The 24,105-nt window shown below is 39.8% G+C and overlaps 1 protein-coding gene across 1 annotated transcript in view; it reads right to left on the bottom strand.

The window, feature by feature from the left end:
* Nucleotides 1–478: 478 nt before the first annotated feature.
* Nucleotides 479–24,105, bottom strand: part of LOC124170151 (bax inhibitor 1) — a 56,142-nt gene continuing 32,515 nt past the window's right edge. The window contains exons 4-5 of the mRNA XM_046548845.1: nt 14,415–14,585; nt 479–1,018 (exon numbers count right to left, since the gene is read on the bottom strand). Coding sequence (XP_046404801.1) covers nt 986–1,018; nt 14,415–14,585 — 204 coding nt within the window. The 3' untranslated portion in view covers nt 479–985. The remainder of the gene's footprint in view (nt 1,019–14,414; nt 14,586–24,105) is intronic.

Below are 24,105 nucleotides of genomic sequence, written 5' to 3'. Positions count from 1 at the left end.
AGGTAACACCACTTTTCAGGTATGTTCTGTTTTGAAATTCAGCTATTATACTTTAATTACATAGTGATGATGTGAAAGATGCTTAGGTCAACTGATTCTTTCGCTGAGTAATAATTTTTTAAGTGGTTGTCTTGTTGCCTGGAATTTAGTGATATTTTTCTTGGAGCCTGTGGCATCAGAATCCATGGAATCGGTATCAGTAGGATCGGAATCGAAATGTCAGGATCGGAATCGGGATCGGAATCGTTAGAATTTTGGAATCGACCCATCACTAATTTTATCTTGACAAAACTCATGGATATTACACCATGTAATTGCTACATATTCTCAGAGCTCTACTTCCAAATTGGGGTCTTACTTGTCAGGATTCTCGAATAAATCAATCACTGTAGCCAACCCTTTCTGACGAAAAGAACTGCAGTGAACAACAGCAGTGCGGGACAACTGTGGACTATGCAGCTTTCAATAAACAATCCACTTATTTAAAAAATGTTTAATCAAACAATAAACCCGTCTTTAATACAACCAAACAAACTACAACATTTCTCATTACACTTTTTTTTTATCAAAGAGGTACCTACGACTTTTCTCTTAATTTCTTCGACACTTCAAACCCCAAAAGACAACGACTAACAGCCAATATACAATTGAAATACTTTATATACCAATATAATATGTCACAGTACATGTTTGTAACACAGAGTGTTCTTGCATGCTATTGTACATTATGCGACGAATTACATCTTGGGTCATTTTGATTTGAATTATATTCATGTAATTATTATTTAATCCTTATGTTCCTTCCGCCATTGACGAAGGCAATGATTCGTATTAAAAAAAAAAGGTCGGGATAAACTATTACACCTGTTACGTGGTAGGGCAATTACAGGATATTTTGGGAGTCCTTGCACACATTTCAGCGAAGACGTCTCGGCAAACAGACGAGACAGTGGCCTCCGCTCCAATCGTCACCTCCATCCCAGCACTAATCTTTCCTCTTGCGCTGGTTCTGCTCTTCCTGCAAACAAAAACAAGAGAAACACAACTGGATCAGCACAAAACAGGGTTGATAAAAATCATGATTTTTTTCAAAAAAATCATTTTTGTAGACTTTTTTGATTTAAATCGGATTTTATTGATTTAAATCGGATTTTATTGATTTAAATGAGATTTTTATAATTCTCCATTCATCAAAAATTCAGTTATTTGCAAAACTAACTATTTGGGCAGCATATTGGAGAATGATCGCATGCAGACACAATAAGAGGCAACATACTCTAAACTTAATACAAAATTTAGTCAATCAGGGGAGAGAACTATGGAAATGCCAATGGTATCAAATTGAAAATTACGCCAGCATAATATAAAATTGTCATTGGAAGTATCAAATGTACTATATTATGCGGTTCTAAAGCATATGAAGTTTAGAGAAATTCTGTAATTGCAACTTTGTATGGTGCCTACGCTTAGAAGTTAAATCAGAAAACAATTTTTTTCAACGGATACACTAGTATTCTAACCAAAGCCATTTTTTTTTTTTTTTCATGTAACATGCATTCCTACAGTATCATTTCTATTTAAGAGCCACCATTGTGCTGATAACTGTCGATTCATTGTATTAATTAAGAAATAAAAATCAAAATTATACACTTACAGCTTCCTTTTCTTGACTCATTAAAAATCAAACATACAGATCACATTATGATTTAAATCAAAGTGATTTAAATCAATCAACCCTGGCACAAAAGAAAGTCAACAAGACTGAAAGAAAACACTTGCGTGAACCATTTGCAAGTGCAAAGTATGGAGGATATTTTTCTTTGACGTAATACCATGTAAAGGCCTGTTTACACGGTACATTAACACGTACGGGTTAATGTCTAAATGTATGAACACGAGAATGAACGCCAAAATGCACCGTGTAACCACCCAACTTGTGCGAATGCATGCACAGAAAATATAACCTGTTCTAATTTGGTTCATGCGTTCGTACATGTTCCGTTCTGGTCCACAAAAATCATTCACGCAAACAGACATTAACTCGTACGTGTCAATGTATTGTGTAAACAGGCCTTAATACATGTATGTACCGACTTCAATTCAAACGCTGCGTCTAAAATGTTTCTATGTTAGCATGAAAAGTTTCTATGTTAGCAGTTTCTCATGACCTTTTGTAAATTATGGTAGCCATAAAACAGGTTCTCCTTAATGGCTACATAAAGTTACTCCTTTGTATGTAATCAATTCTATTCTGTAGTTTCTTCTTTTTGGAGTAATAAAAACTATTTATATTTATATTATTTTTAACATGGTTCCAACTCTCACTAAGTTATAAAATTTACAGTTTTTTCCAGGTTTTCACGGTCTAAATGTCGTCAAATTCACGGTCTGTTGATAAGCCATTTTAGGAAGAAATATTGATTACGTAACAACCACTGGCCGCACGTTAACTGAAAATTTATCAACCATGACAGACGCCATGAATGCAAACGCAGCAATCAAAGAGCTAGCAAAGCAGCAATGTCTCCTGACATCACGCATCGTTTGCAAAATTCAGATCCCGCTCAGTGGCGCCGACTCCATGGGGCCTGAGGGGGCCCGAGCCCCCTCAAAGTTTCGTTAGGGGGGCGGAGCCCCCTCAATAATTCAAGATAATATTTAAGTTATATTATGATCGGTGAAATCACAAAAGTATATTGGTACTTTTTTATTTCCCATGTTTGACGAGATTTACCTTTTAAAAAACATTCAACAATGTGTTAAAACAAATACTTATAAGGTAGTAAGCAGGTTAACTGAAAACAAGTGGTGTGAATTATGATAGTGTTTCGGTGCTGCGACACACTTTGAATATAACCTCTTCCCGGGGCAAGATCCCGGTTATAGGCCCCCCCAATATTTTTTATAAGTTGGCGCCCCTGTTCCCGCTAAAGGTTGTGAGAGGGAAAATGGAGGGATTAGGGAAGCGAAGAAGTGTCCGATTGTGCGAAAAATCCACAGAGGAAAAATCATTCGCCATGACCGGGATTCGATCCCGGATCCCTCGATTTCCAGCCGAGTGCTTTAGCTTTGTGCATTGCAGGTGACTCCGTAAAAGTTATCACTGTGGCTAGTCCCGATAGACTTAAAAAAGTGTCTGATTTTTTAACCAGAATTAATGAGCACTTTGTTTACCAGTCTTCCAATCACAGCCTCAAGATTAATGCGTCGTCATGGCAAACGGACCAATAATTGCACTTCCAATGTACGTGAGCAGATAAATGTGTCCACAACATCTGCGTGTGACTGACATTGACACACGATCGACGAATCGATTTATCTTTTGATCGGTCAATTGTATTTCTACAATCAAGTTTCATAGATTTTTAAGGTTTTACGACGATATTCACGGCTTATTCACGGTTTTAAGGTTTTCACGGTTGAGTGGGAACCCTGATTATTGTATGTATTTTGTTGATAAATTGTTTAAGTTTGTTGTGAAATGTCAACTTCAATTACTTATATATGGATTGTTTTCCTAATCGTTTTAACCCTTAGGCTGCGGGAACATTTTCATCTACATAATACCCCGCGAGCCGCCTAAAAGGCGTGTGGCAGGGGGTGTTAGGTCACCAGCCGTTTACAACTGAAAAAAAAATGAAGTGCTCTAACGAGGTTGGGACAAGCGTTTATTAAAGTCCTTTATTGTTCGGGGGAAAAACGAATTCCCATATCTATCCGTTCGGCAAAACATCTCTCTTGATTTATCGCTTCTATCGGACCTGGAAATATAGTGTGGCTCTAATATTATGTTCTCTGTGTCGCTCTTAAAGATATCCATTCTCAATTGTTCAAGCAATCTAAGCCTAGCACGCAGCCTGTAAGTCTCCAGCGGCTCCCAGCCTAATTCGCCTAACATCTGGGTAACACTGTCTGTACGCCCGTAGAAGTTTTTGACGAAACGCTCAGCCTTCCTTTGTATTTTCTTTAGTTCGCGGATTAAGCCTTTCTGCACCGGATCCCATGCGCTCGACTGGTCTCGGCTTTTGGAACGGTCTGCATGGTGAGTGTGGGCAAAAGTTTTTCAACGCTTGACTAGATTTTCTTACCACTGGCAGCCTTTCCTTAAGATTTTATTGCCGTCCTTTCCGCGGTTGCTTGAACTCGGCAAAACCTAGTGGCAGAGATTACAAAGGCATCTTTAGAGGACTGGGCGCTAGGGTGCCTCGTTTTTCCACTTTTCTTTAGGAGCGAATCGTAATACCCGGCAAAAGTTGCGTACCCGGGTGGGTATTACACAGATGCGATTTTTTTTCAAAATCGGTTAATATCTTCTGTTCGCCATTTTGTCTTGAAATTTCAAAATCTTTTAACGAAAAACGTTAAAAATGTAAATAATTTAAAATTGGCTTTGGCAAGCGCTCATTTTTTCCAATGGTGTACAGTAAAACCTCTTTACATCGTAATGGAGGGGACCAAAATTTGGGATATTTGATGCATGGAGGTTCACTATAGAGAGGTTTTAGTGATGGGCACCGTTTTTTCATATCCTTCGGAAATGAAAGGCACTAAATAGTCTTTATAAACCATTATATTTACGTGTTTAAACACACGTGCATGCATCAGTGAACATATATTTATTATTTAATAATTACAGAAAGCGAGCGCTAACGCGTGTTTTTTTTACTATGATTCGAGAGAAAATGATTTGATCTCTCTTAATTCAACAGTCACTTTAAATGATTAGGATAGTTGGATACATTTTTTCTTATTTACTGTTAGTTATGCTCTCATATGGAACAAAATGGCCGTAACTTATGATTAAAGTGAAAATTACAGCATATTAAAGGTATATAAGAAAAAAAAAGTGAAACATTTATTGCAGAAAATGTCATTCCGTGTACGTAATCACAAGTGAATTAATGGTCTCTTGTAGTCTCGGTACGATTTGCGGAGGTAGTTAGGCTGTCTTGGGGGTGTCTCCTTGGTATGATAAGTGGAGGTTTTATGAGATTAAGAGGTTCACTACAAAGAGGTTTGCCTATAAATCAGACGGGACCGTAGGGGAGGTATGATGTATGGAGGTTTATGATGTAAAGAGGTTCACTGCATAGAGGTTTTACTGTATAACATTGGTCTTTCCTCGATATTTTAGACCGAATACGTCAGCTATATTCCTTTTTAGTATGGAGAAAATGACCTTTTATCACGTCCCAGAAAGTAGTTTTCGTGAGTAGGCAACCTGCAACACACAGGCTCATTCTAAGCTATGCATGCGATAAACAACGCAAAATAGAGCCTCTGGAAAATCCATGAAAACATTGTGATTTTCGTTCAAATGGTTTTTTTTTAGTGAACTGCTAATTTTCTTGATTTTAAATGTGAAAAGAATTCAGGAAGGCCATCCTACAAGAACTTCTGACAGTAATAGTATTTCTGACGACCCTTCCACGGAATGCGTTAACTCCTATTTCTATTATTTACTTCCCTGGCTAGCACGTTTTCCTGGGTAGCACGTTTATTCATTGCTTTCCCTTCAGAAACGTACCTAAGAAGTTCTAATGTATTATTGAAAAGAACTCGGTCATATTGTAATAGAGAAACAACACAGCAAGCACATTATAAGTCATTGAGATAAGGTGAAAGGAAGAAATACGGAAGGCACTTATCAAGTAAGCTTGTTATGGGTTTCTTACGGCCAGGCCGACAAACGTCCAGAGCAATGACAAAATGGATGCCAAACTTTCAGCACTTCCATTAATGTTTTTATTCCATCATTTCAGAGTGTTTATTAAGGCCTTTAAGTATTTGAATAATGTTTTTATTCTTGGCGCTTCTATATAATGAGGAGAAATAACATCATACCGCCATAATTTGAAAATCATTCACATTTATGAACTGATGGCAAAATGACGGACGGAAGAAAAAACACAATTTCACAAGAATAGCGACGTAGAATAATATAAAAATGCCGGAAGGAACATCTAATATACATATTGTAGTCATTGGGTGATCAAGCCATAAATTAAAATTCATAAACGTTAAATTGCGTAGACCTTGACTAATTTCAGTTTTTCGTGCACATACCAGACAATTTTCTCTACTTAATTGGATTTTTAAACTAGTAACTACGCCTTCCATTTCCATCAGCTGCCGTGGTGTAGTGGTTAGAGTAAAGAGCATCGGATACGTAGGTCATGCGTTTGATTCGCCCTGACGTTATTTTTTTTCCTTCCACTGCAAGGATAAAGTACTTGTGTTATGCTTTATATCATCACTAGCTGGTCGCTTGCAGCTATTAATTTTTTTCTATTTACTGGAAAATCTGTAATCAGTTGTTAAGCCCTTATAAAGACTCGCTGAATTTCACCGGTAAGCTTTAAATTCATGTCGGGATGAGCCACGCAGCATGTGTAGTACGCTGTTCAGCCGCCTTTGGCGCTCCAACATAAGCGACTTACGTTGCCTGAGGATATTTCACGGCATTTCTCACCTATTCTTCCCTAACATCTTACCCTTGCCTTACATAAGCCCCTTAGCTTGCAATAAGCTGCTTATCAATTTTTTCCGTAAGATAACCATAATAAACGGTTAACTCTCTTACTTTGTGCTATGTGGGAAGTATTGCTCAATTCAACCCAGTTTTCTTGCAATTCTACACTGTTTCTTGCAGAAAAAAATTAAAAGACACTAGACAGGAGTTTCCCCCTACCCCACATGATATTGGGTGAGAATAAGCTCGACCCCCTCCGCCCCCCTGAATGCCCCCCACACAATAGGGTGGTTCCCTATTATTTTTTTATTGCCTAAATCGAAAGATTATTACTCCTGGAGTACCTATTTCACGCTTTTAGATTTTTAAATGACGATATCTATTTTTCGCGATTAAATGAAATGTGAAAATTTTCAAGCGCGCGAAAACGCGACTCGTAAGTATGAATGCCGGGAAATTTCTCCGTACGACATATTTCTGGTCCCCGGTGCCGCCCCGTGAGGTGACCTTGAGGAGAGTTGAGTGCTGATACGACACAGGCTGCTAGCGGGTAGCTGAGTACCCTGCTGGCTAGTAGCGCTTGGCTTAAATAAGGATTATTGATACCTTATCAAATGAAGAAAACTTTCCGACCTTGGCCAGTTTTAATAAGTGATTATTAAGAGATGTTTCCCTGAGCTCTGCCCCTCATGCATGCATTGGTAATCTCAGACGATGTATAACTCCTATCTACTCATATAGAAACTAGGTCCTTGTGACGTCACGTGGAGTGGCATCGCATGGGCGCCAATCTGGCCCTTTTCAAATAAGGATAAAAATGGACCACTGCCTTTCGTCTAAACCGGTATTTCTAAAATGAAATAATTTGTATATTATGAATACACTAATGGTGGGTAACGAATCGCAATCAATGCCTTTTGTTTTCTTTGATGAAGGAAACTACCCTTTTAACACTTTTAAGTCCTGGACGCTAATTTCAAAGCCCCATTGAAAAATCCAGCCATTTTTACTAAATTCGTGCATATTTTTAAAACATTAGCATAAAAACTACATTTACATTGGGGTCATTCCACGTCATCTCAACCCCTTGCGAGTATTTTCCAATATATGAGTGTTTGAAGTTAATGAGGCACACACAAAAATTCAGCGCACAAGTCAAATTATTCAAAACTACCATATTTGTGCCCCTGTAAAACCTAAACCAAACGAGTGAAGCTAGTAAAAATTTTAGAGGCTATAAACATGCTGCTATAGTTTTCAAAAATGATATCAAAACGATTTTCACTTGAAAACTTATTTTTCTATAAATGTTCAAAAATTGCACTTTTGACAAATTTCGACAAAAAAGTGACATATTCAAACACATGTACAAATCACATATATCAAATGAAAGCCATAAAAATCTCTTCAATAAAATAAAAATGAACTTTGCTCTTATTTATGAACGCGTTGAATAAAATTCATTGCAAACTTTTTAAATACATAATTCAACAATGAAAACCTACCGTTTTTGAAAAATAAAAAAGTTGCAACAAATGACGCTCAGCCATAAAATGCCATATATTTTTTTATTACGCTCAATTTAAACTATTTAAACCAAGGAAATCATAAAAGAACATTGTTCCAAGCAAAGCATTCAAAATCCCGGACGACAAAAAGGGTCACTGCACCCTCAACCGAACGGTTCTTTCCACAAAAGAATTTTCACTCAAAGTGGCCTAAAGGCCTGTTTGCACGATACATTAACACGTACGAGTTAATGTCTGTTAGTATGAATGATTTTTGTGGACCGAAACGGAACATGTACAAATGCATGAACCAAATTAGAACAGGTTCTATTTCCTGTGCATGCATTCGCACAAGTTGGGTGGTTACACGGTGCATTTTGGCGTTCATTCAAGCGTTCATATATTTAGACATTAACCCATACGTGTTAATGTACCGTGTAAACAGGCCTTAAGATAAGGTTACCAGTAGCTACAGAGGACTTTTCATCCTCAAGACATTAAGTGAACTCTTTTTTCCATCAAATTGATTTTTGAAATAACAGAACTAGGGATGAGTCTATTCCAAATGTCGATTCTCGATTCCACCGATTCCCGGGCACGGAATCGGAATCGAGAATCGATCGCCTAAAGTCGATTCCGATTCCATCGATTCCAGGAAGATAAATGTTTTGAGCATAGACTATAAGTTTGGGGCATAAATGCTGCCACACACCTAAGCGGCCGGGGTGTCAGCCTTGCCCGCGCGGAGGATACGCCCCGCACGCGGGTGCTGCGACAAACATACCTAAGCGGCCTCGGAAACATGAAAATGTCGGCAAGAGCGACAAACCGACGAACCCTGAAATACCTCGTGTTCATGAGTAACTCTAAGAGAAAAAAAAAATTGGAAACCACGGGATCGGGAAGCAAGGCATGCGTTTTCCGTCCTTTTATTAACCGCTGGTCACGGCAAATCAAATTGTTACGATTATGAATCACATTCGGAGAATTCATATGGACCACCAATTTTAAAGTATAATAGATCGAAATATATTTTTTTACTTTCGAATGATATTTGAAGTCTGATGATAATAAAAACGTACAGAGAGCGAGTTTTTCTGTGAAAAAAGTTTCTTATAAATACGCGCTGAGAGCGGTTTTTTTTATATAAGTAACTTTTTTAGACTAACACGCGCCTGCGTCAATAATAAAAAAAATTAGACACATTCGCGTTTGTATAGCCCAGTTTCATCAATGCAACCCTTGAGGAAGTTTATACTTGCTTGGCATAAGCCGCCGCGGCCTCCGGGCGGACTCGACAGGTTGCGTTCGGCCGCCACCGCGCACCCGCCAGGCTGCTCTGGTATGTATGGACGCAATGAACGCTACATTATTTGTTTACCCTCCGCGGCCAAACGAGAATGTAGCCACCGCGGCTATTGTTATTTTTAGGGATGGTCGGATCGGATACCTCGGATCCAAATACCCGCGGATATTGCCCTTCATCGGATCCAAAGTCGCGGAAGACATCGGATCTGGATCCGAAATTTTAAATAATAGCTTCAGTGAATGCAACGCCCCATAAGAGTGGAAATATTTCCGATTCTCTCTTCGAATGCGCCGTCGCATGCGATTCTTGTCCTACTCATGAACTGTTTTGTTTGAAAGCTCTCGCAGAGGTTGCAAGTAGAATTTCAGCCGTGGCCAGGATTTTCAGCATTTCAAAAGTAACTATGTCGCAGATTTCAGAAAACCACCCTCGGCCGTCCATCAGCCCGTGCCTCTGTTGTTTTTTTTTCGCATCCGAAATCACACGGACCAAAAATCATTGTCTTCTAAGGAAAATATCAAATCACACGAAAACAATTGAAGCGTGTTTCATCCCTACCTCGTCTCACCAACTGACCTTTTTTGGCCTACCTGCTTCAATTCTCCGTTTCTAGACTACAAATGCTAGGAGAGTGACTTTCTGGGAAAGTGTTAAAATTAGTTTAAAACCCATTATTTAGTGCCCGGTTTTTTCAACAATTTTCCCCCCTGGTTTTGGATCCCCCCCCCCCAATTGAAATTCCTGGCTACGCCACTGCTCCTTCCCCTCCACCTCTCCTTTACACGCTTTTGCTGCCCACTCCTTCCTCATGCTGAGCGGTTGAGCACCTCGTCGCACGTGACGTAAATACCGTTTTAAATACTTTTAATTGTGTAGCTGATTGCGCAGTTGCAATTTAATTTAATGATGCACCGATAAAAATGTCTTTCATTGTGTATAAACATTTTCATTAACAGGAGAACCAATGAATGCAGTGTGCGTGCACTATGGCGTAAATTATTGCGAGGATGTGCTAAGTCCAACTCACCATACTGAAGCATTTTCGGATGAAACACAAGTCCGTATGCGATGAGAAAGTAAAATTCGGGGGAAACGCGTGTGAGGAAAATTTGAATTCAGTCGATAGCAGGGGGGTAGCCAGGAATTTTGTTAAGGGGGGGTCCAAAACCAGGGGGGAAAATTTTTAAACAACAGGGTACAAAGGAGAGGTTTTCAAACTAATTTTAACGCCCTTCATAATAGAAAAAATTTCATTTTTCAGAGATTCATTTTTTTCCATTTTTGTAAATTCATGATTTTTAATATTTTGTTTCCTTTTATGACGGACAGTAATTGTGTTTCTATAATTTGGGGGGGTCCTCTCGCTACGCTACTGGTGAGTGGTTCATCCTAAGATTTTTCCTATTTTCATTTCCAAACCCAAGCGTAACAGTTTAGGCCCTGAATATGTAAAGATGTTTTTAAAAAACAACTTGAAAGCCCATAAAATAATTTTTAATTTATAAAAATATTAAAATGTGTATGAAAATCTAAAAAGCATTCCATTGATTGTATGCACCCACAATAAACTTGAATAATGACTTTGTGAAATCGCAGGAATTTGAAAATGCATTTGGATTAAAAAATATCCGATTCGAAAGATCTGGCTCCAAAAATCCTGGATCCGTCCATCCCTAGTTATTTTATTCCATTCAATTCTTAAATTTCAATGACAGCAATGCTGCAGATAAATCAAAATCCCACCTGCTATAAGGAGTAAGAATCGATGGAATCGGAATCGAGAATTGGGAATCGATTTGAAGGAATCGGAATTGGAATCGGAATCGAAAAAAAGTGGAATCGACTCATCCCTAAACAGAACCACTAGCCAGTAAACTCGAAAAGTTCCACGTGCAAAATATTACGGCTTCACATACACAAAGCCAATAAAATAGAAAGATGTAATATTGTTGCTGTAGTGTACGAGGTGTGTTCAAAAAATATCGCGACTTTTGTGTTTTTTCAAAAATTATTTATTTATTCATGAATATCTATGAGTTCTTGCCACAGGGTAGAACGGTCAATAAGGAATATTACCTGCAAGTTATGTGCAATTTGCGCGAAGTAATCCGCCAGAAACGCCCGGATTTGTGGAAGAAGAAAAATTGGCTTTTGCACCACGATAACGCCCCTGCTCACACATCGTTGCTTGTGCGCGACTTTTTGGCCAAAAACAACACACTAATGATGCCGCAGCCACCGTATTCCCCAGATCTGGCCCCCTGTGACTTTTTCTTGTTCCCTAAACTGAAGAGACCCATGAAAGGACGACGTTACGCTACGATTGACGAGATAAAGACGGCATCGAAGGAGGAGCTGAACAAGATAAAAAAAAATGATTTTTTGAAGTGCTTCGAAGATTGGAAAAACCATTGGCACAAGTGTATAATATCTCATGGGGATTACTTTGAAGGGGACAAAATAGATATTCATGAATAAATAAATAATTTTTGAAAAAACACAAAAGTCGCGATATTTTTTGAATACACCTCGTACACTTAGAGTGGCGCCCCTTCCACAGTCAGTGAGTTGGTACCGCTGAATGATCATTATTTCCGGTTGGCCCCCCCGGAAGTGTCGTCGGTGATGTGTTCAGATTGTAATGGTGACCGTTATAATTAAAGTCCTACTAGTATCTAATAATATTGTTTTCTTTTGAATAATAAAAGCCACTTGTTGCATTGAGAGTTAACATTAAACAATTATATACAAGAATTGCCATGAGAAAAAATTCCCCCAGATCGGGAATCGAACCACAGACCTTTGGCATTCCGGGCCACTGTGCAGACCACTACGCTAACCAGGGTCTTTAATTCCCATGGCAATTATACATATTTTTCTCATGGCAATTCTTGTGTATTTCACCGCCATTCACGCGGCAGGATTAGAAATATCACACATTTAATAATTATGTCCCTGGCAATCTTCAGAAAGATTAACAGGACGTAATATTTCGTCCATGGCACGAAAAAGTGTTAATGAATGCCCTCCTACAGCCTGAATTGCACAATCGTTTGTTTCGCCCATTTTAGTGCCCACTCGAGCGATGGCTAACGCTTAAGGCCGGGACAAAATGAATGCTAACGTGAGACGCGAGCCATTAACGGGAAGTGGTAAAAAGATGGCGGAAGGGAAAGCTTATTAAAAGGGACACAAGTACAGTTTACGGAGAGTACGTAAACCTGAGAGATGGGCGACTTTCATCTCTTCCCGTGTCCCGTACGCGGAAAGCCAATCACAGCGATACAGCATTGTTGGCGCCCATTGCTAAATATAGCAGTTGTTGTTGTGCTACGTGAGCTGAAGAGAAGTCAGTTAAGGTAAGCCATTACTTAATTTAATTTACGTGCATACCATCCTCGTCGATATCGAACATTCTTCAAAACTCTTCCTACACACAAACTAAAAGATGAAGACCACAAACAAAACCACTGCGCGGGCGTTAGTCAATTTTCTTTCCAGCCAATTGTGACCGTCAATTGTGACCATAAGGTGGCGTTCCTCGTCTCACGTTCTCCCAAATCCTGTATACCGTCTCGCGTTAGCGTTGATTGTGTCCCAGCCTTTAGCAATAAATTACGGTCGAATGGATGTGGGCTTGCCTGTACCCACGCGCCTTTATGTGGCCCACGCGTCTGTGTAACACTTTTCAGTTAGCATCACTTGCAGCTGTGCAGCAAATTTTGTATGATATCATTCTAATTTGACAGGGAAACAATGTGCAACACTTTTAACACTAGAACTACCGATGGAGTCATTTTGACTCCTCGTGATTTTTATTTCTCCGACCTGGCTAAACTTTTCCGATTTCTGACCTGAAATTCCATGACTTTTATTCACTTTGGACACAAAATAAGGCTTAGCGATTAAAATAGTTCTGGAAAATAAAATAGCACATGCATTCCGAAAAATCGCGAGGGGTCAAAAATGACTACATTGATAGTTTTAGTTTTAAGCTACTTTTATGGGTACCTCGGCAAGTGGCCTGCTTTTTTCCTTCCCTCGCAGGGGATGAGGGAAAGGGGGCGTTTTGTTCCAGTATTAATTAAAAATATGTTCCCAAGGCACAAAAAGTTCACAGAAGATTAACAAAGTTCAAATTTCTTGATTGAAGCTTTCGCGGCTCATGATGATTAAAAATAACTCACATACGGGTGTACGCCGCATGTCGTATAAGTGGAGATAGCCCCGACATTTCACGACCGACTGCTGGTCACTTTTTCAAGGGAATAGTGTTAGGATTGGGTTTTTGCTGCCTTTTTATATTTCAGGTGGGAGGGGTGGGCGGAGGGTGTGGGGAGTTAGGACTGGAGGGGGAAGATGACGAAATGTTGCGAATGACTGGGTTCCAGGTATTGCTGATTCTTAATCCGGTATCTCTATTGTAGTTGTTCTTGTTTTACTTTATTTCTATGGCCTCGCGGATGAGCCTGGTTTTAAAATGTTTTATCCTCGTGATGACTCATGATTTTTCGAAGTCGATCGCATGTCCCGTGGCTTCGTGCTGCGCTACGGCTGACTTTGAAGGGTAACCCAGTCGAAGAACACAAGCGGGCCATTCGACTGGGTTACCCTTCAAAGTCAGCCACCGGACATGCGATCGACTTCGAAAAATCAAGAGTCATGGCGAGGATAAAACATTTTAAAACCCGACTCATCCGCGAGGCCTTAGAAATAAAGAAAAACAAGAACAACTACAAAAGAGATAGCGGATTAAGAATCAGCAATACTTGGAACCCAGTCATCCGCAACATTTCATCATCTTCCCCCTCCAGTCCTAACTCCCCACACCCTCCGCCCACCCCTCCCACCTGAAATATAAAAAGGCAGCAAAAACCCAATCCTAACACTATTCCCTTGAAAAAGTGACCAGCAGTCGGTCGCGAAACGTCGGGGCTATCTCCATCACGACACGCAGCATACACCGGTATGTGACTTATTTTTAATCAAAGTTCAAATTTATTGGCTGTAAAAATTTTTTGCAAAAGGTTGAAAACTTGAGAAACGTCTCCGTCCCACGTCTCACGTTAGCGTTGATTGTGTCCCAGCCTTTATCCTAAATCAATCAATAGTGAGCGTTTGTTACCTTCTGTGTGAGGATGATGAGCAATCTCCGGAAGATGCCAATGAGGTCGATGAAGAGGTCCATGGAGTGGCCAATGTAGTCCGTCTCACCCATTCTCCTCTTCTCGATGATCAGCTGCGTGTCGTACAGCACAAATGCGCTCATCACCACAAAGCCAACCCACAGATTCAGCTGAAAAGAGAAACGAGCAACAGGATCAAAACCAACGTCAGATCATTCTTCAATAATAAATACGATACACAGGGTTCCCAATCCAACTTAATTATAAAATTCACGGTTTTATCCAAGTTTTAACAGTCTAAATGTCGTCAAATTCACGGTCTGTTTGATAAGCCATTTTAGGAAGAAATATTGATCACATAAAAATCATTGTCCACACATTAACTAAATATATAGCAAACACATTAAACGCCAGGAATGCAAACGCAGCAATGATAGTGCAATCTCTTATGACGTCGCCTATCGTTAGCAAAATTTAGGTCTGGCTAAAGGTTATGAGTGAGGAAATGGAGGGTGACAGGGAAGTGAAGATGTGCCTGATTTCTCGCCGGGAATAATAATCACTTTGGTTAAAGGTCTTCCAATCACAGCCTTAAGGTCTGTGTGTCGTCATGACACAAATACCAATAATTGCAGTTCGAATATACGTGTGCAAAGAAATGCATGGACAGTGTCTGCACGTGACTGACCTTGAAATATGATTGACATATCGATTTTTCTTTTACCTGTCTATCGTAGATCTACAATCGAGTTTGAGAGGTTTTTAAGGTTTCATGACGAAATTCACGGCTATTTCCAGGTTTTTTCACTGTACATGAAATTCACGGCTTATTCACGGTTTTAAGGTTTTAACGGTTGAGTTGGGAACCATGATACAGTAAGTCCTCCACATATGAGCAAGATGCGTTCCGAACCTTGTTTTCTAAGTTGAAAAACATAAGCGAGGAATTGTACTGTGTAGTTATCCAGCAGAATGCAAGACTGAGTTACAAATTTGCGTTCACTCACGACCTTGATCATGCAGCGGTTGAGTAGAAAACATTTTGCTGCTCATTGGAAGGAAAAATGACCATAACGATGAATACATTCTGGTTTCAATGATACTTTGTTATATGCAAAGAGTGAGTTAATCTAAAAAAAAAAATGAAACCAAAGCTTGCAACGAATGGTGTTGATATCCTGAGGAATGCAACACTGCAACACAATATTGTGAAAACACATTCAGAGCAGAGCACGTCAATAGGGTGGTTTCCTTCATCAAAGAAAACGAAAGGCATTGATTGCGATTCATTACCCACCATTAGTGCATTCATAATACACAAATTGTTTTAGAAATCCATGTTTAACCGAATGTTTATGGTCAATTTTATCCTCATTTGAAAAGGGCCAGATTGGCACCCATGCGATGCCCCTCCACGTGACGTCACAAGGGCCGAGTTTCTATACGAGAAGATAGGAGTTTAACATCGTCTGAGATTACCAATGCATGCATGAGGCACAGAGCTCAGGGAAACATGTCTTAATAATCACCTATTAAAACTGGCTAAGGTCGGAAAGTTTCCTTCGTTTGATAGGGTATTAATAATCCTTATTTAAGCCAAGCGCTAACTGCTAGCAGCCTGCGTTCCATCAGTGCTCAAAAGCCTCGCCCCAAGGTCACCTCACCTGGCGAAAGCGGGAACCAAAATGACGTCACACGGGGGCATTGAGGTTCTAACGTTACAATTTAGGTAAATTGTAACCAATCACAGGAATATTTTGTGAGTTGATCAAGGTTGGACTTGAATGGAGCCGAACCCAGGCTAAAGCAGGCGATCTCGCGGATACGGCAGAAGTGCACCCGGGGGCTTATCGGCACACGCCAAATCTTTGCCTGCTGCCTTAAAATGGAAAATGTTTTTTTACTTGAACGAAAAATTAAATAAGCTAAATTACTGTACAGCTTTTTTTGACGTTGGTTTTTCGCTGTATAGCGATCAGGTGGCAAACTCAGGTACCCATAAATTTTTGACATAAATTATGCAACCTGATTGACGTCGAGAATTTTGCTTCCGATTGTAAGACGAACCCTCTTTTCTGCAGGAGTTAGGAGGGGAAAAAACCTCGTCTTAGATTCGTGCAAATACGGTACGTGTCGAGATAAATGTGTGGACAGTGTCTGTAAGTGGCTCAGCCTAGAAACAGGGTTGAAATATCTTTTTTTCTTTTGATCTGTCAACCATTGTTTCACAATCAAGTTTACGAAATTTTTAAGTTTTATGATGAAATTCACGGTTATTTCCAGGTTTTTTTCACAGTTGACAGAATAGGGTGGTTTCCTATTATTTTTTTATTGCCTAAATCGAAAGATTATTACTCCTGGAGTACGTATTTCACGCTTTTAGATTATTAAATGACAATATCTATTTTTCGCGATTAAATGAAAAGTGAAAATTTTCAAGCGCGCGAAAATGCGACGCGTAAGTAGGAATGATGGGAAAAAGTCCGTGCGACGCATTTCTGGTTCCCCCTCCCGCCTTGTGAGGTGACCTTGATCGAGGCTCTGAGCGCTGATAGGACGCAGGATGCTAGCGGGTAGCTGAGTACCTTGCTGGATGGTAGCGCTTGGCTTAAAGAAGGATTATTAATACCTTATCAAACGAAGAAAACTCTCGGACATTAGCCAGTTTTAATAAGTGATTATTAAGACATGTTTCCCTGAGCTCTGCGCATCATGCATGCATTGGTAACCTCAGACGATGTATAACTCCTATCCTCTCGTGTAGAAACTAGGTCCCTGTGACGTCACGTGGAGTGGCATCGCATGGGCGCCAATCTGGCCCTTTTCAAATGAGGATAAAAATGGACCATTGCCATTCGTCTAAACCGGCATTTATAAAACAAAATAATTTGTATATTATGGATACACTAATGGTGGGTAACGAATCGCAATCATTGCCTTTTGTTTTCTTTGATGAAGGAAACTACCCTATTTACGGCTTATTCATAGTTTTTTACAGTTTTCACGGTTGAGTGAGACCCCTGCATTTTAGTCAGACATATTGATCACGTAACAATCACGCACGTTAACTAAAAATTTATTAAACGCGGCAGACGCTGTGACTGCAGACACAGCAATGAAGGTGCTATCTCTCATGGCGTCACCTATCGTTAGCTAAATTCAGGTCCGGCTAAAGGGTGTGTGAGTGGGAAAATGGAGAGAGCAGGGAAGTGAAGAAGTGTCTGATTTTTCGCCATTTTTAATGAACACTTTGAGTCACTAGTCCTCCAATCACAGGCTCAAGATCAATGTGTCGTAATGGCACAAGGACCAATAATCGCGCTTCGAATATACGTGTGGAGATAAATGTGTGGACAGTGTCTCTATGTGGCTCGGCCTTGAAACATGATCGACATATCAATTTTTCTTTTGATGTGTCAACCGAGGTTTTACAATTAAGTTTGAGAGATTTTTTAAGGTTTTATGATGACATTCACAGCTTTCTCCAGGTTTTTTCACAGTAGGCAAAATTCAGGGTGTTAAGGTTTTCATGGTTGAGTAGAAACCCTGCATTTTAGGCAGAAATATTCATCACGTAACAAACACGCACGTTAACTAAAAATTTATTAAACGCGGCAGACGCTGTGACTGCAGACACAGCAATGAAGGTGCTATCTCTAATGGCGTCACCTATCGTTAGCTAAATTCAGGTCCGGCTAAAGGGTGTGTGAGAGGTAAAATGTAGGGTGGCAGGGAAGGGAAGGAGGAGTATCTGATTTTTTGCCAGGGTTATTGAGCACGTAAGAGTAACCAATCTTCCAATCACATGCTCAAGATCAATGTGTCGTCATGGCACGCAGACTAATAATTGCACTTGGAATTACAGTTGAGGACCTCAAATCCGGAAAGCCTGGGACCAAATGGGTTTCTGGATTTCTGTTCTTGAGTGCCTTCCCAAAGGTATTTCCCATTTTTATTGACTCCTCTTTGATTAAAAGCAGGACAGGCGAATTCTCCATTTCTCTAAGTCATGTAATAAAGGAGAGTGAAGCTAATGACTTGTTTCATTACTTGTATTTTTAAATAGTAAAGTTTACATGTGGTCACCTACGCCACCTCTACGTAGATGCTTATGTAGCAAAGTAAGTAGTGAGCCATCCCGGATTTCTGATTTTCCGGGTTTCAGGATTCCATATTTGAGGTCCTCCACTGCATACGTGTGCAGATAAATGAGTGGACAGTGACCTTGAAGGATGATGGATTTATCGATTTTTCTTTTGAGCGTTCACTCCCAGTTCTACTATCATGTTTGAGAGATATTTTAAGGTTTTTACGACAAAATTCCCGGCTAATTCCAGGTTTTTTCACGGTTGGACGAAATTCACAGCTTATTCACTGTTTTAAGGCTTTCACGGTGGAATGAGAACCCTGCATTTTTCGCAGAAATATTGATCACGTAACAATCACGCACGTTACCTAAAAATTTAACAAATGCAGCGGTGAAGGTGCTATCTCTCATGATGTCGGATTTCGGGTATTTCTGATTTGTTTCTGGATTTCTAGTCTTCTGGGGTCTTCCCAAAGGTATTTCCCATTTTTAAAAACTCCTCTTTGATTTAAAGTAGGACAGGCGAATTCTCCATTTCCCTTAGTCATAATATCAAGGAGAATGAAGCTAATGACTTGTTTCATCATTTGTATTTTTTCAAAGCAAAGGGTTTGCTTGTGGTTACTCATGACACATCTGCGTAGATGCTTACAGGGGCGCAGCCAGGGATGAAGGGTATCGGGGGTTTTAGGCGTAACTGATACTGGGGTGTCTGGGGGTGTGGAATACCCACCAGGATAAATATAGGAGGTGCAGGGGCCCTACCCCAGAACATTTATCAGATAAATGGTTGAAAATGGTGAGTTTTACGGGTTTCGGAGGGATATTTTATAAATCTTTACAGTATTCTATAAGTACACCCATGTCTCGTATAGCGCAAGGGATGCGTTCCTTGGAGTCTTTGCGCTATACGAATTTGCGTTATACGAGAGCGTTTTATCATTGGGAAGATAGGGATGCGTTCCTGGTAGCATAGGTCTTGGGTATTGAATTTCCTCTAAAACATCTATATTCCCATGTAAAAAGCCTAAGAAAACATTATTTATAAAAATGTTTATAGTTTAAAGCATCTTTAAAGATAGTATGCACGCATTCAAAGACTTTTATTCACGTTAAAAAAAATTCTTACGTGCTTTTGTAATTCCCTCCTGTCGTGCGGGTAGGCTAACATCTGCTATCTCAGGGGTTCGTAATGCGTTGCCGGCAGTTAACGATTTTTCAAACTAGTCTAAAAACAACTATCGTGACACCCAGGCCCTTTTGTCGCTCATCGAAATGACAGGAAAATGCTACTTTGAATGCCATTTCATAGCTAGCGGAGTTTATGAATGATAAATCATTTTAATTTGAAGTCCTCCGAGTCATTAGTAGCTACGTGAAACAGTCTTTAAATGCCTTGAAACCTGACCCAGGTTTTCCTTCCATGAAAATGAATGAACGAGATTGCATTCTTTTCCAAAACAATATCGTCTCGTCAACACTAAAAACTGGTTGAGGGGGAAAGGAGCCACTTTCAATCACAGCTTGGAGTTCATCAGAAAATGTTGCGGTGACTGCGCTATCAACACTTGCATATTCACCTGATATCGCCGCACTGAAAATACCTGCTTGCCGTTTAAATTCTGGAACCAACCGGAGCTTTCACTAAATGTCTCGGAGCGATTACCACTCTCGTCTCTTTGTACTGATTCTCTATGAACTTTCCGTATGTGTAGACCGCTTGGTTGAAGTTGGTGCGGCTGAGGTCACTGATGTTTTAACTTCATCTTTATTCAGAATAAGGCATCGTGCGTTTAAACTTCCGCGCAATATCGCTTTGACGCTCTCCATTTTCAAAGCAATTGACCTCTTTCAATTCCTCTTCTAGGTTTATAGTTTTTCTTGATAAATTCTTGATTTTTCTACACGCATTCCTATTTTTTGCCATATTCTCTTGGTTTTTACTCTGTATGGCTCTATCTAAATCACCTTCCACTGCTGAACTGTATTCCTGAGACGCAGAAGGCCTATGACTGCGGGGAGGGAACGAAGCCATTGTGTTTGAGTCTCTATAGCGGACCCTTTTATGTGTTGATGCTATTCATGCGCAACTCGGCCACCGCTCCATTTCTTCCAAGTGAATACCGATGACCTTGAAGGCTTTAGCGTAGACGGCATAGACCCTCTACCTGGAAGTCAATCGCCAGATAACCTATGACGGCAAAAATACGTCTCAAACCGTATTGCTGAAAAAAAAATCATTTCCACTAGCCCCACGCTTAATTAACGATCTAAATTATTTATTAACATTCTGTTAAGGAGACGAGATAAATTACTTCGGTAGGCCGGCTATCTGGACCCAATGACGAGTAACACTTTTGGCCATGCACAGCAATGGATTTCGATTAATATATAAACAAAAAAGAAGCTTTGAGGCAAGCAATAATATTAATATGCGTAAATTGATAGAAATTACGTGTGTACTTAGTGCAAGTTCTAATTTTATCACGAGAGCGTTTAAGATTTTTGATTAGGCTACACTGCGTTGCAATGTTTCCCCGAGGAACGTATTTGCGCTATATCGAAATTGCGCTATACAAGACATGGGTGTAATAATAATCCAATTAAGTGAAATGGATTAAACTTACAAACTTCTATGAGCTAAGGGGGGGATTAACCCCCAAAACCGCCCCTCCCTGCGTAACTGGATGCTTATGCAGCAAAGTGATTGGTGATGACGTTCGAGAGGATTTCTGGTTTTCCAGTTCTCTGGATATGGGATTTGAGGTCCGCTACTGTGCGTGCAAAAATTTACACTCTTGAATTTTGACACCAAGAAAAAAGTGAGCATTTTCTATGAAGCTAAATAAGTATGGGCATGCATGCAATGTTGTGGCTTACATTGATATTCAAGTAAAATACTTGACTTTGCATATTAGGAATTAAGACTCGAATATATATTAGAGGTGGTAGATGAATAAACGATGCACATTCTTATCACGTTATGCACATTTTACCAGGTTTCCCACTCTCACTAAATTATAAAATTTACGGTTTTTTCCAGGTTTTCACGGTCTGTTGGTGGGCCGTTTTGGGCAAAAATATTGATCAGGTTACAATCACCGGCCGAATGTCAACTAAAAATTTAACAAACGCAACAGACGCCGTGAATGCAAACACAGCAATCAAAGTGCTATCTCTTATGACCTAACCTATCACTTAGCCTGAATCACACGATCATTTTTTTTCGTCGCGAAAGTGATCACTATCGTGATCACTAGGCGAAATGATCGTCGCCGGCAATTGTTTTCTGCAATCGCGATCTCGATGAGGATTCCCATCGCTATTTTTCATGACTTGTCCGGTCGCTTTTACTGTCGCTAAAATCGTCACTAAAACCCCATATCGGCCAATCGGAACGCATTCCCCTATGGAGCGATTGCAGCGCAACATTTGACAATTGTGGGAACTACATAAATAAACAAACACTCTATATGTTTTCGTTTTGCGGGTCCCATGACAATGAGCTGTGATATCGGAAATGATGCGAAAAGCAACGACAGGAGTGACCGTGTGATTCAGAAAAATGATCACAATACAGCGATCGCTTTTCGCGACGGGGAAAATGATCGCGATAGTGATCACTTTCGCGAGGAAAATAAATGATCGTGTGATTCAGGCTTTAGCAAAATTCAGCTCCGGCTAAAGGTCGTGAGTGGGAAAATGGAGAGAGCAGGGTGGCAGGGAAATTTAGAAGTGTCTGATTTTTTGCGATGATTAATCAGCACTTAGGTTACTATTCTTCCAATCACAAGCTTAAGGCCAATTTGTCGCCATGGCACATGGACATATATAGTAAAACCTCTTTACATGGTAGTGGAGTGGACCAAAATTTGGGCAATTTGATGTATGGAGGTTCACTATGGAGAAGTTTTAGTGATATGCAACATTTTTTCATATCCTTTGGAAATGAAAGGCACTACTGTCTTTTAAACCATTATATTTACGTGTTTAAACAAACATGCATGCATCAGTGAACAAATATTTATTATTTAATAATTACAGAAAGCGAGCGCTAACACATGATTTTTGCCAGATTCGAGAGAAAACTATGGCATCTCTCTTAATTCAACATTCACTTAAAATGATTAGGATAGTTGGATACCTTTTTTTCTTATTTACTGTTAGGTATGCTCTTATATTGAACAAAATGGCTATAACTAATGGTTGACGTGAAAATGACAGCATATTAAAGGTGTAAAAGAAAAAAACAAGCATGAAACATTAATCACTGAAAATGTCATTCCATGTAAGTATTCGCGGCTGCATTAATGGTCCCTAGTTGTCTCGGTACAATTTGCGGAGGTAGTTAGGCCGTCTCGGGGGTATCTCCTTGGTATGTTAAGTGGAGGTTTTACAAGATAAAGAGGTTCACTACATATCGAGGTTTTCCCATAAAGTTAAATGTAAATCTAACGGGACCATAGGGGTGGTGTGAAGTATGGAGGTTTACGATGTAAAGAGGTTCACTACATATCGAGGTTTGCCCATAAAGTTAAATGTAAATCTGACGGGACCATAGGGGTGGTATGAAGTATGGAGGTTTACGATGTAAAGAGGTTCACTACATATCGAGGTTTGCCCATAAAGTTAAATGTAAATCTGACGGGACCATAGGGGTGGTGTGAAGTATGGAGGTTTACGATGTAAAGAGGTTCACTACATATCGAGGTTTGCCCATAAAGTTAAATGTAAATCTGACGGGACCATAGGGGTGGTGTGAAGTATGGAGGTTTACGATGTTATTAAGTTCACTACAAAGAGGTTTTACTGTACTTGCGCTTCGAATTAAATTTTAAGTTCTTATGACAAAATTTCACAGCTATTCCCAGGTTTTTTTCACGGTTGACGAAATCCACGGGTTATCCATGATTTTAAGGTTTTCACGGCTGAGTGGGAGTCCTGGCAAACAAACCCTCTTCCCGTAAGAACATCGAGAATTACATGAACCCTTGGGCATCTCTTAAGTTATTACCGCTCCAGTTTGATGCTCAGACACTGTTCTCTTCACATTTTATTAAGAACAAGAAAACGAAAACATCATTGCATACAAACGGAGAGCAGCATTTATAAACACAAATAATACTTTTTTTCAAGGGAGAACCGTCCAACACAGGTCACTCGTTTCCGAGGGCAGTCCGAGGGAGCAACGTCACTCGAGTGACACCTTGGAATACCAAAGTAGCGACCGAGTGCAGTTGGAGTGACGAGTGAGGGAAATCAACACTCGAGTGACGCTCTGGAATATGGCACTATGTGGGTAAGGGTTATGGAGAGTATGCGATGTATTAAGGCATGGAAAGCGGTCAGTTTGTACAAGTGATGGCGATCAGAATCTTTTGGAATAACAACATGTGTGAATTTAATTTCCCAAAAATTTAATGCCATGGTGAGTTGTTTCCAATTTCTATTGTCATTTCTATAAAGTCCAGAGTCTTCATTCCCACTTCCACTGTAAACATTATTGATGGGTGTTAAGAGTTGAGCTTCACCACAAATTGATTTAGCTGTCTAACACTTCCCGTCCAAAGGCAAATGATATCCTAACGGTAGTAGTAATAAAA

Source organism: Ischnura elegans, chromosome 13 (assembly GCF_921293095.1).
Source record: "Ischnura elegans chromosome 13, ioIscEleg1.1, whole genome shotgun sequence".
Taxonomy (NCBI): domain Eukaryota; kingdom Metazoa; phylum Arthropoda; class Insecta; order Odonata; family Coenagrionidae; genus Ischnura; species Ischnura elegans.
This window is presented reverse-complemented; position numbering and strand designations above follow the sequence as displayed.